The sequence below is a fragment of the Rousettus aegyptiacus genome, unplaced genomic scaffold (genome assembly GCF_014176215.1).
Source record: "Rousettus aegyptiacus isolate mRouAeg1 unplaced genomic scaffold, mRouAeg1.p scaffold_m13_p_1, whole genome shotgun sequence".
In the NCBI taxonomy this organism is placed as follows: Eukaryota; Metazoa; Chordata; class Mammalia; order Chiroptera; family Pteropodidae; genus Rousettus; species Rousettus aegyptiacus.
The window spans coordinates 43,403,365-43,418,487 of NW_023416284.1; the positions used below are offsets into that span (position 1 = coordinate 43,403,365).

A 15,123-nucleotide genomic window follows, 5' to 3' on the forward strand; every position below is an offset into this window, starting at 1 on the left:
GTGTACTTTTTTTTTTTTTTTTGTCTCCTTGCACTAATGAGTAACACAACTAAAAGAACTCTTCCTCTTTGTAGCAACTGGACAAAGTTAAGGTCAAGGATAGGCTGGTCTTTCTTGGGAGGAGGAAAGATCCAGCTCCCAGTGAGCATCAAGCAGAAGCAGCTGCAAGGGCTCCCTCATCCCGAGCTTCCTGTGACAACCTGACCCACTCAGCTGGATGCAGTCACCTGTGGCTTGTTCTGCTGTGATCCTTTGCCAGCTGTAGTCCATCATTCCTAACTGGCTGACCATGAGTGCTCCTCGGCTCAGGTTAGGCTCTCCACTGCCTTTAGAGAGCTGAAAGCTGTGAGAACAGCAAGGAGGATCCAAGGAGGTGGTAGAGGTAAAATTCAGACTTCTCTTAATTTATAAAACATTGTAGTTCAAATACTAAAGAGGAAATGCTATATTAGAAGAGCAGGGAACACACATGAGCAAAATTTTTGCCACCAAAATATGACCACACTTGAAGTTTGTCACAATAAATGACAAAAGTATTAGGACACTTACCTCGGAGGAAGGAGGGACTTATAAACCGTCAAAACACTCAAGGTCAGTGTAATCCTCTGGGAAATCAGGCTGCAAAGACTGAAAAACATAGAGACATACAGTGAAAAGGTCTGTGACATTTATGACTAGTTGAATCCTAAGCACCTATGAATTGCTTATTCACACACAAGTACTATAACATTTGTTGACCAGGCCTGACACAATGCTTATCTCTAGCAAAGTAACCAGGTTAGTAAATGTTCTTATTCAGGAACAGATAAATTAGGACAAAGTCCCCATTTTAAAATTAGGTGGGACATTACATTGTCATGCTGAAATAAAGATAATTCATGGAATATTCAGTTTGACGGAAAGTGGTTCCAAATGTCAGTCTTCATGGACCTGTGTTTTTTATTGCAAATTTAAATACACAAAACAATAGAACCACCTCAAAGCTCCCACGTTGAAATTCTGGAACTACCCCTAAGACAACTGAATATGAAAAGCTAATGTTAAACTGATATATGTGAAGGAAGCCTAGACTAATTATACCTTTTAAACAGTTCCCCCTCCACCCCTAACACTCTTAACAGTTACAGTTGTACTTAGATATTATTAAATAGTATCTCTCAATAAGTGGTGGTCCCATGTGAGGAATGAAATGAAAGGAGACCTGATTCTTCTAAAACACTTCAGTGCATGTAAAGTACCCAGGTAGGCATTGCATTCCTCTCTAAAATACTTTCCTACAGGAATTCTGAGCATTATTTTTTAGAACTCTGATTATGGGATTTGGGCACCAACCTACAATAGAAAACCAATCGGGCTCCTTTAAACACCAAGTGGCAAAAATAAACAGCTTTACCAAGTTGTCTACACGATTCCCACCCTGAAAAGGTCCTTGATGCCCAAGCCAAGGTAACTAACAAGGCTAGTTTGCCAGGGACTATCCCAATTATAGAATGCAAGTCCTTTGTCCAAGGTCAGCCTCCAGTCCCTGGCAAACCCAGACACTTGGTCACCCTAGCTAAAGCAAAGAAGGTGAAATAAAAGGCAGCATGTATAGATTCTGAATTCCTCTCTGTTAGGTAGTTACAAATATAGACAGAGATAATGATCACTGGCCCCAGCATCTCAGGTGACTTATGGAGGCAGAATGCATTGTTGTATAATGACAACAATCCTGAACTTTGGGGAAGCCTACAATTTCAACTTTACTAAGGGGAATCAAGCATTTCTTGGAGTCTAGGCTTTTATAAGCTAAAATAAAAATTTTAAATGAGAAATTTCAGGAATTCGAGTCACTGAACTAGGCTGCCCACCTCTTTCTTTTGGTTTGATCTTTGAAGATTAGCATTCAGTATTTTTCATGACATTTATATTGAGGAAGGAATATAGGATTATTAAAAGCAGAGAAACTCAATATGGGAACGCACATCAAAAGGTCTTCAAGACAAAGGAGGGATCATATGATTTGAAACCAGAGTTACTAGAAGCATGTGTGCTGCACTTCATTTTCTAGTTAACAGCATAACATACGTCAAAATATGATTTAAAACACTTCTCACAGCTGAGCTGACATTTGGCGATCCTAGGCTCTTGAGGATGGGGGTTCAAATCCAAACAAGGTTGACACTTTGTACTAGTACATATTCCTGGTAGATGAGGAAAACAGTCTTATAGTTTAAGTAAAATAAAAACATCTGTTCAAATCTCCCTCGCATGGAATCCTTTTCACGTTTTGAATCACTGACTTTAAGAAGAGCCCAGTCCCATTTAATACTCACCCAATTAGGTCAGGCTCACCCAAGACAATCTCCCTTTCATAAAGTTAACTTTGCCATATAACAATCACAGGAGTGAAATCCATCATAGTCACAGTCCTAAAGATTATGCAGGGCATTAAAGTCTTGAAGGTCATCTCAGAATTCTGTCCACCACAAAAAATACAGTGCAACATTTCTCTTTTCAATCCTTTGGGCCTAATTTTAGGGAAGAAGACTGTAAGAAAAAAAAACCCAAGAAGCATACAGTAGGACTTAAATAAATCTACTCTCCACTCGAAGGTACGAAAGTAATAAAAGTTAATATCAAAATGATTATTTAATAGTTGATATTTTTTAAACTACATGCAGAGTACTACAAATATATTTATAAGTTACAGAAGTCAGACCGCTTTTTTAATGAATTTATAATCTGAAAGAGAAAACAATACATATTTAGTTAACAGATGCATATAGGGCCTTTATTATGTGCCAAGCACTACTTTATACAGCAGTGGTCCAGCTTTCTTGGGTTGACATTTTAGTTGAAGGGGACTCAGAAAGTTAACAGGTAGACAGACATACAGCCAAAAGTAAATGCACCAAATATAACATAAACAAACAAACAAAAAACAGTTGCACAAAGAAAATTATTGAGAGTAGCAATACTTCACTAAAGAAGGCTAGATAGCTCACATGGGAGAACATGAGACCTTTGTGAGGCAAGGCGGCCTTGTGGTTAAAAGCATGGACTCTGGAGCTAAATATCTGGCTTTACTGCATTCCAGCTGTGTGACCTAAGGAAAATTATCTAGCATCTCTATGCCTCAGTTTTTCTTACTGTAAAAATTAGGATCATAAGAGTACCTACCTCATAGAGTTGTTTTTGAGGCTGAAATTAATTCCTGCAAAATTTAGAACAGTGTGCCCAGCTTATGGTTAAGTGCAGATATTGACTATCACTCTAGGCAGTGACTGAATGCTTGGCAGCATTTTTGCTTTTAATCCTCACAATAATCCTGAGAGGTAGGTATTATTATTAGCTGCATATCATAGATAAGAAAATTTGGGTCCAGGCTATATAGGCTCCTAAAACATAGCTATGCTGGGTTACGACCCAAAATTCTGAGGCAGGAGATGGGAATCTGATAAATTTTAAGTAGTTTTTTCTGTTCCTGGAGCAATCTCACAGAGTAACTATAGGATTCCATGACATAAGGTATGTGAAAGTATTTTGAATGGGTTCCTGGCCAGGTGTTAGATATTGTTATATTCAGAGAAAGAGAAAAGATCATTGTGGAGAGGGGCTTCAGGTGAAGGCTTCTGTGGCTTACACCCCGGACCCGGGGCTTCCCCCTGACCCTCTACACCAGTTGATGAGCTGAGATAAAGGGTATCGCCTTAACAGTGGATCTCATTGGCCTTTCAATGTAAAACAAATGGATCGCATTGGCCTCTCAAAGTTAGACAATTGGCTGCGGAGGTTTCCAGAGGTCTGCCCCCTATCACCGATTGGGTGAGAGACGCTCCAGCTCCCACCTTCTCTCTACTGTCCCAGAGGCGCCTGTTGCTTGGCAACTGATTTGCGTCCTCCTGGTAAGTGAGCACCCAGTTTCACTAGTGAAGTAGAGACAACAACCCTCTACCGCCACCGTAAGCTTTCTCCTCTTAACACCCCACCCACTTCACACCCAAACAACGCGGAATTGTCTCAGGTACTGGTTCCGTTTGCCTTGAGACAGCTGTGGGCTGGCGTTGCAGTGACCCGCCTCGGTCAAGAACGTGCCCAAGGTTTCTTTCTGAAATTCTTCATTTAGAGGCTTCAGAGGAGAAAAGAAAGCCATTGTTACATGCCAACTTAAAAGACACTTATCTGGGAAGCACACAGCGTTCTGAGTCTCTAGAAAACAAGCAACGCAGGTCAGTTAACTAGAAGTGAGAGAGTGACCAGTAACCTCGCACACCTGCCCAGAGTAAACCCTAGGAGTGTGGGAACAAGTGCCAGACCCTTTGCTGCCTTACCATGAACAGCAGAGCTCACTCCTTGCTGCAAAGAGAATTCCAAGAGTTTAAGGACAACAATTATAATGTGAGTACTGGGGACCTGGAGGGAAGTGTTGGACCCGGAGGGTAGTGTTTCACTGGGGTACGAATTTTTTTTTAAGCAGTATAATCTGCGTTTATTCTTTAAGGCATGATTTAGTTAAGCCATATTACCACGACAGAATTGTTAACAATCTATTTCATTTATAATTATTTATAATTATTAATTATTTATAAATTAATTATATATTTAATTATGTATAATTATAATTGATTATTTAGAATTATTAATTATTTCATCATAATAACAGTTAACAATATTGTGCTGAGTAATTTATGTGTATTTAAGCCCTGATTATCAGGGTCTATCGGGTAGTAAGTGACCACCAGTGGGTACAAGGTCGCTCTCATTAATTACAATACTGTATGTAGTGTTTTTGTTTTACCTACCAGAAACTTAAGCCTCAGAAAAGTTCAATAAATATTTGGCCCCAGGATTCTATCACAGGGTTTTCTGACTCCAAAACCCTCTGCTCTTAAATCTTGTGTTATACTACTTACTGTCCAGCACACTTTTGCCAACTGCTGTCACATATAACATATAAATGCCTTTCCCTTATAATTTTAACACAAGAAGACTTCGCCTCAAATGCCACCGATGAGGTTATCAGTGTTGATGGGTGCCTCATGCTGATTTATCACATGTAGTATGGAGATTTTTAAAAATGGAAGAAATGATAGAAAAGGGAGCACATGAGAAAGAATAGAAAAAATGTCATCCATAGCAGGAGAGTGGAGTATGCCAACTACTAACAGTTGCTTCCGGGGTAGTTCAGTGGCATTATTCTGTTTCCACCCCTGCCATAGAAAATTTGCCTTCACTGGAGATATTAGGAACAATTATTGAGTCCAATAACAAACTTTCCAGAGGTATAAACCAAACATTTGATATTGTTTCTGCTCTACCTGAATTTTGTTGTTCTCCGTCGAAAGATAATTCCATGAAGGGAGAAATGATTCGTAATTATAGATAATGTAGATAATAGCAGTATATTATGTTTATACAGACTAAAACCTAACATACTTAATGACTATGTGGTTACTCAGAAATATCTGTTGAGTATACTCAGGTCTACTCCTCAGCATAAACAATAAGGTTTTCTATGAAATACATTCTCAATTGCAGAGAAAAATGATTTTAAAACAAGCATAATTTTGGAGTTGTATTTTTCTTCATGAAAATTTTCTTACTCCAAGTCTTCCATATAGCATCCATATCATTTTTAAAAGCTCTGAAAAAATGCATGCTTTCCAGTTATTTTCTTTTCTAATTTGAATCTTAAATAGGCTATGGACTTATGCCCTCCACACAGCCCAGTCTTGACCTTCTAGTCCCCCTCGTGATTTCCATACTTATGACTTATTTTAAACTTTTGCCCGTGTTTCCTGGAATCTACCTTAACATCTTTGTAATAAGACAATATATAACACCTCCCCAAATCAACAAATAAATAAATTTATCAGGAAAAAAAATGTAGAGTTTTTGGAAGTGATCATAACCTGATATCTGATTTTCGAAGTTGCAATACATTTTTTTTTCTGCTTTGACTTTTTTTCATTTGAAGGGTATTCTTGCCTTTCCTGTAAGTGAAGATATGATGGAATGGACAGCTGTTATTGAAGGTCTACAGGATACAATTTGGCATGGTATATATTTTCAAAATCAATCTACTTTTTGAAAAGCCTTTATGTCATTATTAATCTGTCTTCTTTATTTGTAAAATTAGGTTGCATTATATAAATTTTATAGAAGTGTGAAAGTATTCACATGTTATTTTTTATTACTTTTGGCCATTCGTAAACATAGATGGAAATTTTAGGTTTCAATTTTTCTTTATGCCAAATCTTAATGTTATTATATTTTTAAGAAACAGGGACAATAAAGGATAACAATTGAAAATGTATTCTAACACTTATCCATGAAATCAGAGAATAGCTATCAAAATTCTGGTTGGCATCAAAATCCCACAATTATCTCTCATTTTTTTCTATGATTTTCCGCAAAATTTCCATAAATTAAATTCTCAAGAAGACTGGACCTCTATAAACTTCAGTGATCATGCATTCTTTCAATCATGGATTAATAAGATAGTTGTTTTTGTTTTTGTTTTTGTTTTTTTGAATGAGGCAGAGAGAACATCATGTAAAGTAGACAATTACAATAAAATATAATATGTGCTATTATGGATTTTAAACAGAGTGCCTAGGAGGCAGTGATTAGTTAACTGTTCCTTGGAGAGTCAGGAATGGCTCTGTAAGGAAGCAGCATTTGAATTGAGTCCTGAAGAATGTATAAGAGTTTGCCAGGTTTAGAAGGAGGGGAAGGAAATTAAGGCAGAGTAGACGGTGTGGCAAAGGCTTATAGACAAGAGAAGGTTCAGCATGTTCTGGAATAGTGAGTTCAGTCAATACAGGATACATAGTGAAGGGGACAGGTGCTTAGGGGGTCAGAGTTAGTGGATGAAAAGAACTGGTAGAAAACAGGCTGATACAATCGTGAGATTAGTATGTGAGGAATCTGTTATACTATCTAGAGTAGTCTCTGTACCCTATGATCCAATTTACTTAAAAACAAAACTCTTTAGATACCTTGGGAGGCTAAACTGTAGGAAGAAACTTCAGTGTTACAGTTAACTGGTACAATATGACACTTTAGTAAAAATATTTGTTTCTATGTCATAGGAATATTCTTCCAACTAACAATAAATTTTACACCGGAGTATAATGTTGTCCCTCCAGTTGTGACATTTAGAACCATTCCTTTTCATCCAAATGGTAAGGACCAAATGAAATTTTTATTATCAGGGACTCTGACCCTATTATCGTTGTTTCTTATGAGTATTTAATAATGTTTATTTTAAACAACTGATATGATTATTAAAGTAAGCATGCTTACTAGGGAAAATATTAAAAAAAGAAAAATTATCACCTCGAATCCTAATTCAGAGAAATACTACTCTCAACATTTAACCAAATTTATTTCCTTTTCTCTGTGTATTTTTCCTACATAGTTGCAGTATTTGATATAAAATTTTGCATCAATTTTTTATTTAAAATTACATAAGCTTGTGGCTGCATTATTAACCATTCTTCAAAAGATCATTTTTAATAACTAAATGTTAAATGTAATGACTCCTATATTCAATAATTTAGTTGGACTAATTTTTTGTTATAAAAATGATAGGCTTACAAATTGACATTTTAGAAAAAGTTGGATTACTACCTTAAGTTATACACAAAGAGAATTTCTGATTGATCAGAAATTTAAAAATTTTAAATCCTAAAAAGGAAAAAGTCTAATAGAACTTTTATGGGTTTGTTGAGGAAGGCCTCTCTAAATATTGTAAAACCTAGAAACCATGGGAAAAGCATGACACATTAAACTACTTTTAAACTTCTCTATAGCTAGTGACATTAGAAGCAGAGACGAAATACATTGACTTTTTCAAAATGAGGGAAAATATTTGCAACACAGAAAACAGAATATCTGTAATATACAGAGTACATGCGAATTAATAAGAAAACAACATAAAGCAATAGAAAAATGGATAAAGACTATAAATAAATACTTGGTAGAGGAAATAAAGCAAAAATAAATATAAAAAGATGTTTAGTCTCACTAGTAAGAAGATAAATGCATATTAAAACAAAAATTGTGACTCATTTTGTTAAATGTTACAATAATAATATATAATTATTTTATTGGAGGTGGGCAAACATGGGTACTCTAACATAATAATTTAAGTGTGACCTTTTGGGGAAGTAATTTGACAGTTTCCAATCAGATATAAAATGCAAATTGCCCTAAATTCCTGTAATACCACGTCTATAAATTATTTCCATAGAAATCATAGCACAAGTGTGCAAGAACATGTTTAATATTTAAATATGTTTGTTTCCAATAACATTTGCAAATAAGGAAAAGGGAAATAACCCCAATATCCATTTATAGAGGAATTTTTAGGTGAAATATCCTGTAGCTCTACATATATTGGTCTTAAACAGAACGAGGAAGATCTACTCTGTGGAAATGCGAGGGGGGAACACGAGGGACTAAGAATACCCCTTCCTGTTGATTTAATCCAGTAATTCCACTCCTAAGTGTTTACTTTAGGCAAATAATGGCAAGCGTACACAACATTTAACCAAATTTATTTCTTTTTCTCTGTATATTTTTCCTACATAATTGTGGTATTAGATATAAAGTTTTGCATCAATTTATTTAAAATTATAGTTTATTTAAAAGCTTATGTAATTTTCTAGGTTTTACTATATTTAGAAAGGCCTTCCTCACCAAGCCCATAAAAGGTTTGTATCATAAATTTAATTTTATTCTTTAAAAATGGGTTTTAATTACAAAAGTAATGATATACTTGGAAAAAATTACCTAAAAGTACATAAAATAAGATCAGGGGCAAAACAAGGATGCCCACTCTCAACACTTTTATTTAGCATAGCATTGGAAGTTCTAGCCAGATCAATTAGGTAAGAAAAAGAAATAAAAGACTTACAAATTGGAAAGGAAGAAGTAAACCTGTCAGATGAAATTTGCAGATGAAATGATATTATATATAGAAAATATTAAAGACTCCCCCAAAAAACTGTTGGAACTAATAAACAAATTCTAAACAAATTCTGTCAAGTTTCAGGATACAAAAATCAATATGCAGAAATCTGTTGTGTCTTTATACATTAATAAAGAGGAGGGGAAAATATGGGAAAGCTCCTGATTGCTGTTCTTTGTCTCCCTCACTCCCAGGAGGAGGAAAGATTTATCTAACTGGGGAGATGTGAGAAAGAACTGAGCATGTGTCGCTCAGCACCTTCTCAACACTTTCTTTCCAACCAGCCTAATCTTAGAATGGGTATGGTCTGTTTCTCCAGGCAGGAAACTTAGGCAGGCCTTCAGTTGCGAGATCAAGTTCAAATCTGGGGGACTATTTTGGAACTCGATTAAAGCAGTGATCAAGTGCATTCTCCATTTTAGTCTTACATACAGTAAATTTGATATTTTTTACTTGCACCTTTCAACACTCTAGTCTATTTCATTATATATGAAACTTGGAGTAAAGAAGTATTGTTTATTAGCTACCAAACTCCAAAAGGTAGCTATGTACAGATCTAAATCTTTAGATACATAAAGCCAAATTGCCTTTCAATGACATTGTACACATCCACCAGGAAGCGTATACTACTTTCCAATTCTGGGCATTAAAATTTTGGAGAACTTTTTTTTTTTTTTTTTTTGCCAATTTAATAGGAATCTTTCTATTGTTTTAATAAGCACTTCGATACTTGTGAAGTAAACATTTTTTCACATCTGTAGATTGTGTGTCTTATTTTATGAATTGTCAGGCTTATTAACAATGTTATCACATTGTCTTAGATGTTGCAAATGTTTTCTTTCATTTGTCATTAATTTTTATATTTTGTTGATGCTATTTTTTTTCTTACACTTAGAATTTTAAAATTTTTATGTAGCTATATTTATAGTCTTGTTCTTTGAGATTTTTACAATTATCTTCAAGCTTAAATGATCTTCACCCGCAAAACAATCAAATAATTTTAACTTTCTTCTAGTTATTCTATAGTTTTATTTTTCATAGTATAGTCCTTTTTTTTTTTTTTTTCAAATACAGATTTAGTTAGTTAACTGTGTTAGGAACAGGCCACACTTCTGTATATCTTTTCAATCTATATATAATAGAAAAAAGCTGAGAGGGAGGTTTTGCCATCTTCAACATATGGCTTCCATTTCTGGATATGAGGCATTTACTTTTTGTCATCATTTTCAACCAATGGGAAGAGGGAAGGAGAAAGAGAAAAAGGACAAAACAACTTCCTTAAGAAAATATGATCCAGAAGTTGCACATTTTACTTCTGCTTATATTCCATTTTTAAAACTTAGTCCAATGGTTACGTCTTGCTAGGGGAGAGGCTGGGAGAAATAGTCTGAGCAACCATATATCATCTAGACAGCATGGGGTTATGAGGATTAAAGACAGGCATAGTTTCTTATTACAGAGAGAAGAAATAAAAGAAAGAAAGAGTAGATACTGGAGGATGATGAGTAGTTGCAACACTATTTATACCATTTTTCGATAATCTTTGCTTTCACCACTGAATCATAATTTCACTTTTAACATACAACAATTTTAATACATACTATGATTTGTTCTAAATTCTCTTATTAGATTGCTCTTTCATGTCTAACCTATGTCCCATTACATTGCTATAATTATTGTGGATTCACAATACAACATAATATATGAAATCAAAGATTCCTTTATTTTCTTTCCAAAATTTACTCAGTTTTTGTCTCTGTATTGAAAAATTCTTCTTTTGGAGTATAAATGTTTTCCTTTTTCATTATAGAAATTATTTACACATTAATAAAAGTATTATTAATAATGATTTTATCATTTTCAAGGATTCACTATATGTCAGGTACTCTATTAAGTACTTTATTTTATTCACTCTTTACAGTAAAGGTGGGTACTTTAATTATATCTCCATTTCACATATTAAAAAAATGAGACTTAGAGAGATAAAGTTAATTGTTAAACATCACATAGAGTCAATGTTCAAATCTGTGTCTGACACCAAAGTCCATGCTTTTAGCACTGTATTAAATGCGCCATATTCATGGCAAATAATTTTTCTACTTTTTCATTTGCTTTCAAATTTTACTTATATTTTGATGTTGATGAGTTTTTAATAATAATTGTATTATATATCACTATTAATATTAATGTATTATTTTAATACAGTAGACAAACATACTGGTCGACCCTGTATAGATTTTTTGGACAGCCCTGACAAGTGGAGCCCATGCTATTCATTGAGCAGCATCTTACTTACCCTCCAGGTAAGAACAGATTAATGTAAATTGCTCTCTTTAATACTTTTAACAATCTCAGTTATTCAAAATATAAGAAATAAGATATCTATTACATATTTAAATGTTTGAAAGATTTGAGTAAGCTTATTTAAATCAATGACACTTCTACATCAAGACTATAAAATGGTACTTTAATTATAAAGACTAATATTTTAAAGCGAAATTATTTGTTAAAGCCCTTTATAACAGAAGAAAACCGTGGATGGCTTCAGTTCTAGAAATATAGTCTTCAGTTTTCTTTCAATTTCTAATTTTATTTTATAACATACTTTTATACCTTTCCTCATTCATAAACCTTTACTTCTTCAGAGAAGTTAATCAAGTGACGACAACTTAAAAATGTTCAGCTTTATCCTGTTTCTGACAGAGCTAGCTGCTTGCTTTCATATTAAACCCAGTGAACAATTAAACCAGAGATTTTCTTCTCCCCTCAGATAGATGCCTATTTCTAGAATGCCCCCTTTCCTTCCTGATCCAAGGCCCTTAGAAGCATGCCTCAACATGGTGTTATTCTTGATCCTCAAGAAGGCCCCTTTCTCATTCAATGCCGAAGTAAATGATGTCAGTGGTACTTGCTTAGACTACTGGTATCTGGCTGAGTTATGTTCTATGTGAATGGGCCTACATATAACATGTAAAGGTAGACTGCTAAGTTTTGATTATCTAGATATTAGGATAATGAAGTCTACTGGATTAATTGAATTTTTTATTAACAGAATTATAATACGAATCCCATTTCTTCCATTTATTATTGTTTAAATAAAATAATAGTATTCTATCTAGTCACCTTAGAATACTGAATAAAATTTTATCTTTTTTAAAGAGTCAATGTTTCATTTACTCATTCTTTCACTTATTCATTCATTTTACAAATATGTATGGAGCATATACTTGTGCCAGGCCATGCTCTAGGAGAGACCTTTAGCAAAAAATTTAAGGAAGTGAGTGAACATGATATGCAGATAATAGGTTGATCTTTTGGATTTTTTTAAACTAAGTCATAGTCCTAACTTTTCCACATAAACTAGGATATACCTTAAGAATAGAAACTGAGTGTTCTCAAAAAATGTAAATGAGTAAGGGCAAACCAGAATGAAATGGTGAAAATTTTGAGTTGCAAGATAATTTAATAAAAGGTAAATTTGGGGTTCTACGATTAGATTGCTTGGCTCATATCCTCAGTCTACCTTTCAACACCTCTGTACCATTGGACAAGTTTCTTCACATTTCAATGCCTCAATTTCTTCACCAGTAAAATGGAGCTGTCGGTAGCTACTTCATTTGACTTGTAAGGATTAAATACATTAATACATATAAAATACTTAGAACCATGTGTGGTCCAAGAAAATAACTCAATAAAGCTAGTTAATATGACACTAGTTGTTATTTTTAAGTCGTAATGTAAAGTGGCAACAGTGTTGTCATGGAAATATATCATGGAAAGCCAGTAGATGACAAAGTTATTTGTCTTTTTATTTTTCAAACAGATTTGTAAAACAAAGATGCCTGCATTACAAAAGATTTTTAAGACAGTATAAAAGAAAAGAAAATACCAGTAATCATAAAGAAAAACCCAAATCCGACTGTTATTAGCATTTCCTTCTTATCTTTTCTCCTATTTTTCTGTTTAAAATCTTTCAGTTCCACATTCACTGCAGAGTAAAGCCTAGTTCTGTTGTCTGACAAATGATTTATTTCTCACACCTGGGCTCTAACATACCATGCAATTCCACTCCTATAATATCTTCATGCTTTTCTTCACTCAGAGTGCTAAGTTCACTTCCGGTTTAAAAGCATTTCTAGAGTTCTAAACTCTAAAGTTACAAACCCAAGCAAGTCTTGGACCTTTTCTCTCTGTCTGTCCAGCAAACAGCTGCTTGCATTTTAAGAGGCAGGTCAATTGAGTCTTCCTCTGGAATGCCTTTCTTGATTTTCTTTCTTAGGTGGAACTGATGGCTTTTGTTTTTGAGGGACTTTCTTTGCCACTCACCCAGAGAGCAGTATTCTAAGCAAATTTCTGACAGACCTCTGTAATACTGGAATGCATATACTGTTTTCTTATCAATCTTATCCTACTAGACTACAACTTCCTCAAGGTCAGGGAACAAGTCTGATTAGTCTTTGATTCCCCGATAGCTACCCAGTACAATGTTGACATTTGGTAGGAGCTCAGTAGCATGAATGGGAGAAAGAACCTGAATTTTTGCATTATTGCAATTATGGTACATATGTATAAATTACATAGCTCATTTCTTTTTCACTTAACTTTTTATCTCAAGTAAAATATTAACCTTCTCGCTAAGGTTAATATTTTAATGGCTATTGAATAGTCCTTTCAAGGTCAGTAAGTCTCATTAGAACTTTCAAGGTCAGTAAGTCTCATTAGAACTTTCTGCACTTATGGACATGTCCACTATCTTCCTTGTCCAATGTAGTCTCTAGTCACATGTGGTTACTTGAAATGTGGCTAGTGTAACTGAGGAACCAAATTTTTTGTTTTATTTAATTTTAAGTAATTTAAATTTAAATTGTCACACGTAGCTAGAGCCTACTGTAGTGGACAGTATAGACCATAATTTCTTACTCCTTCCCTTTGAATAACAGATGAGACATATTTGTAATTATCACATTGTTATTCAAGGGAGTGATACTCGAAATAGTGTTTAAAATATTTTTATGTCTTTTTATATTAATCATCTCCACATTTTTTTACAATGTTAATTTTTTTAACACTTCCATATGTAATGCAAAAGTAAACAGCAATACCCATTTGTAGAATGAATTTCAAATTCATGGGCTTTAACTAATTGGATATTATAAAATATGCCTACTGGTGCGGTTGTTTACTGATGCTTCAGATTTTTGTGCTTATCCTCTGCAGAGCTTCCTGTGTTATTTTATACTATCACATGGCTAAGTTAAAAGTTGGATTTTTATGTTTTACTATTGTAGCAGGCCATCTGATTTATATGTTTTAATATACTCCTTATAGTCCAGTTCTTAAAAATCATTAAGTATGCTTAGTATCTTGTATACACATTATATGCAAAGGTCTTAGGTGCAGTGTCAATGTAAAGACTATTGAATAAACTTTACCAGATGTGCCTTTCTGAGTATGATTATCTTTCTGGCCAGAGACTAAAAGCTTGTTCTTGAAGATAAGTTTCATCTGCTTCCCACTCACTTTAAAAGGTGTAGTGCAATCCAAACTGATTTTTTTTTAAGGCAATTATAATATCCCTGTAAATGTAGCTCAAATGTATTTTTCAAATAGGAAAACTAAAATAGCAGAAAATTCTCGTTGCTTTTGAAATATTAGATGTTAGATTATTACTTTTATTAGTGAAAGATTGCCATCATCTCCAGGACTCTTACGTCACAATTATCCACTTTAACCCACATCTACATTTTGGTATTCTATTAGTTATTATTTTGATTATATTTTATTTTATAGTCTGCATGTTCTAATATTGAAAATACTGAATTATTAAATAAATATTTGCAGATTGGGCTAATATTAACTTTGAGATGCCAGATAAACAAAGTCGTGGTCTAGCTGAACTATTAAGTTATAATTACTGCTAGTCCCCTACTTTGTTCAGATGCACATACATTATGGTGGACAGACGTAAAGATATCCTCCACCACTTTCATCCTCTGATTATTCAATCAAACACTAGTCTAGGTAATGGTGTGAAAAGACTTTGTAATGAAATTACAGTTACTAATCAGCTGACATTAAAATTAGAGAGTTATCCTAAATTACGCAGCAGGGGTGGGGGAACAAAATAATCACAGGAGCCTTTAACAGTAGAGGAGCAAGGCAGA

At 34.2% G+C, this 15,123-nt stretch overlaps 1 protein-coding gene across 6 annotated transcripts in view; it reads left to right on the plus strand.

The window, feature by feature from the left end:
* The first annotated feature begins 2,728 nt into the window (after nucleotides 1-2,728).
* UBE2U (ubiquitin conjugating enzyme E2 U) overlaps nucleotides 2,729-15,123 on the plus strand; it is a 53,717-nt gene continuing 41,322 nt past the window's right edge. For 2 of the 6 annotated variants that reach the window (XR_004955196.1, XM_036234778.1), the window contains exons 1-4: nucleotides 2,729-4,380; nucleotides 5,960-6,041; nucleotides 7,077-7,169; nucleotides 11,165-11,262. Coding sequence is in view for 5 of the 6 variants with exons in the window: in XM_036234778.1 (XP_036090671.1) it covers nucleotides 4,315-4,380; nucleotides 5,960-6,041; nucleotides 7,077-7,169; nucleotides 11,165-11,262 (339 nt within the window). In the remaining variant the exon portion in view is untranslated. Of the gene's footprint in view, nucleotides 4,381-5,959; nucleotides 6,042-6,242; nucleotides 7,170-11,164; nucleotides 11,263-15,123 lie in introns of those variants that run through there. The other 4 variants (XM_036234766.1, XM_036234768.1, XM_036234794.1 and 1 more) reach the window with 4 other exon arrangements.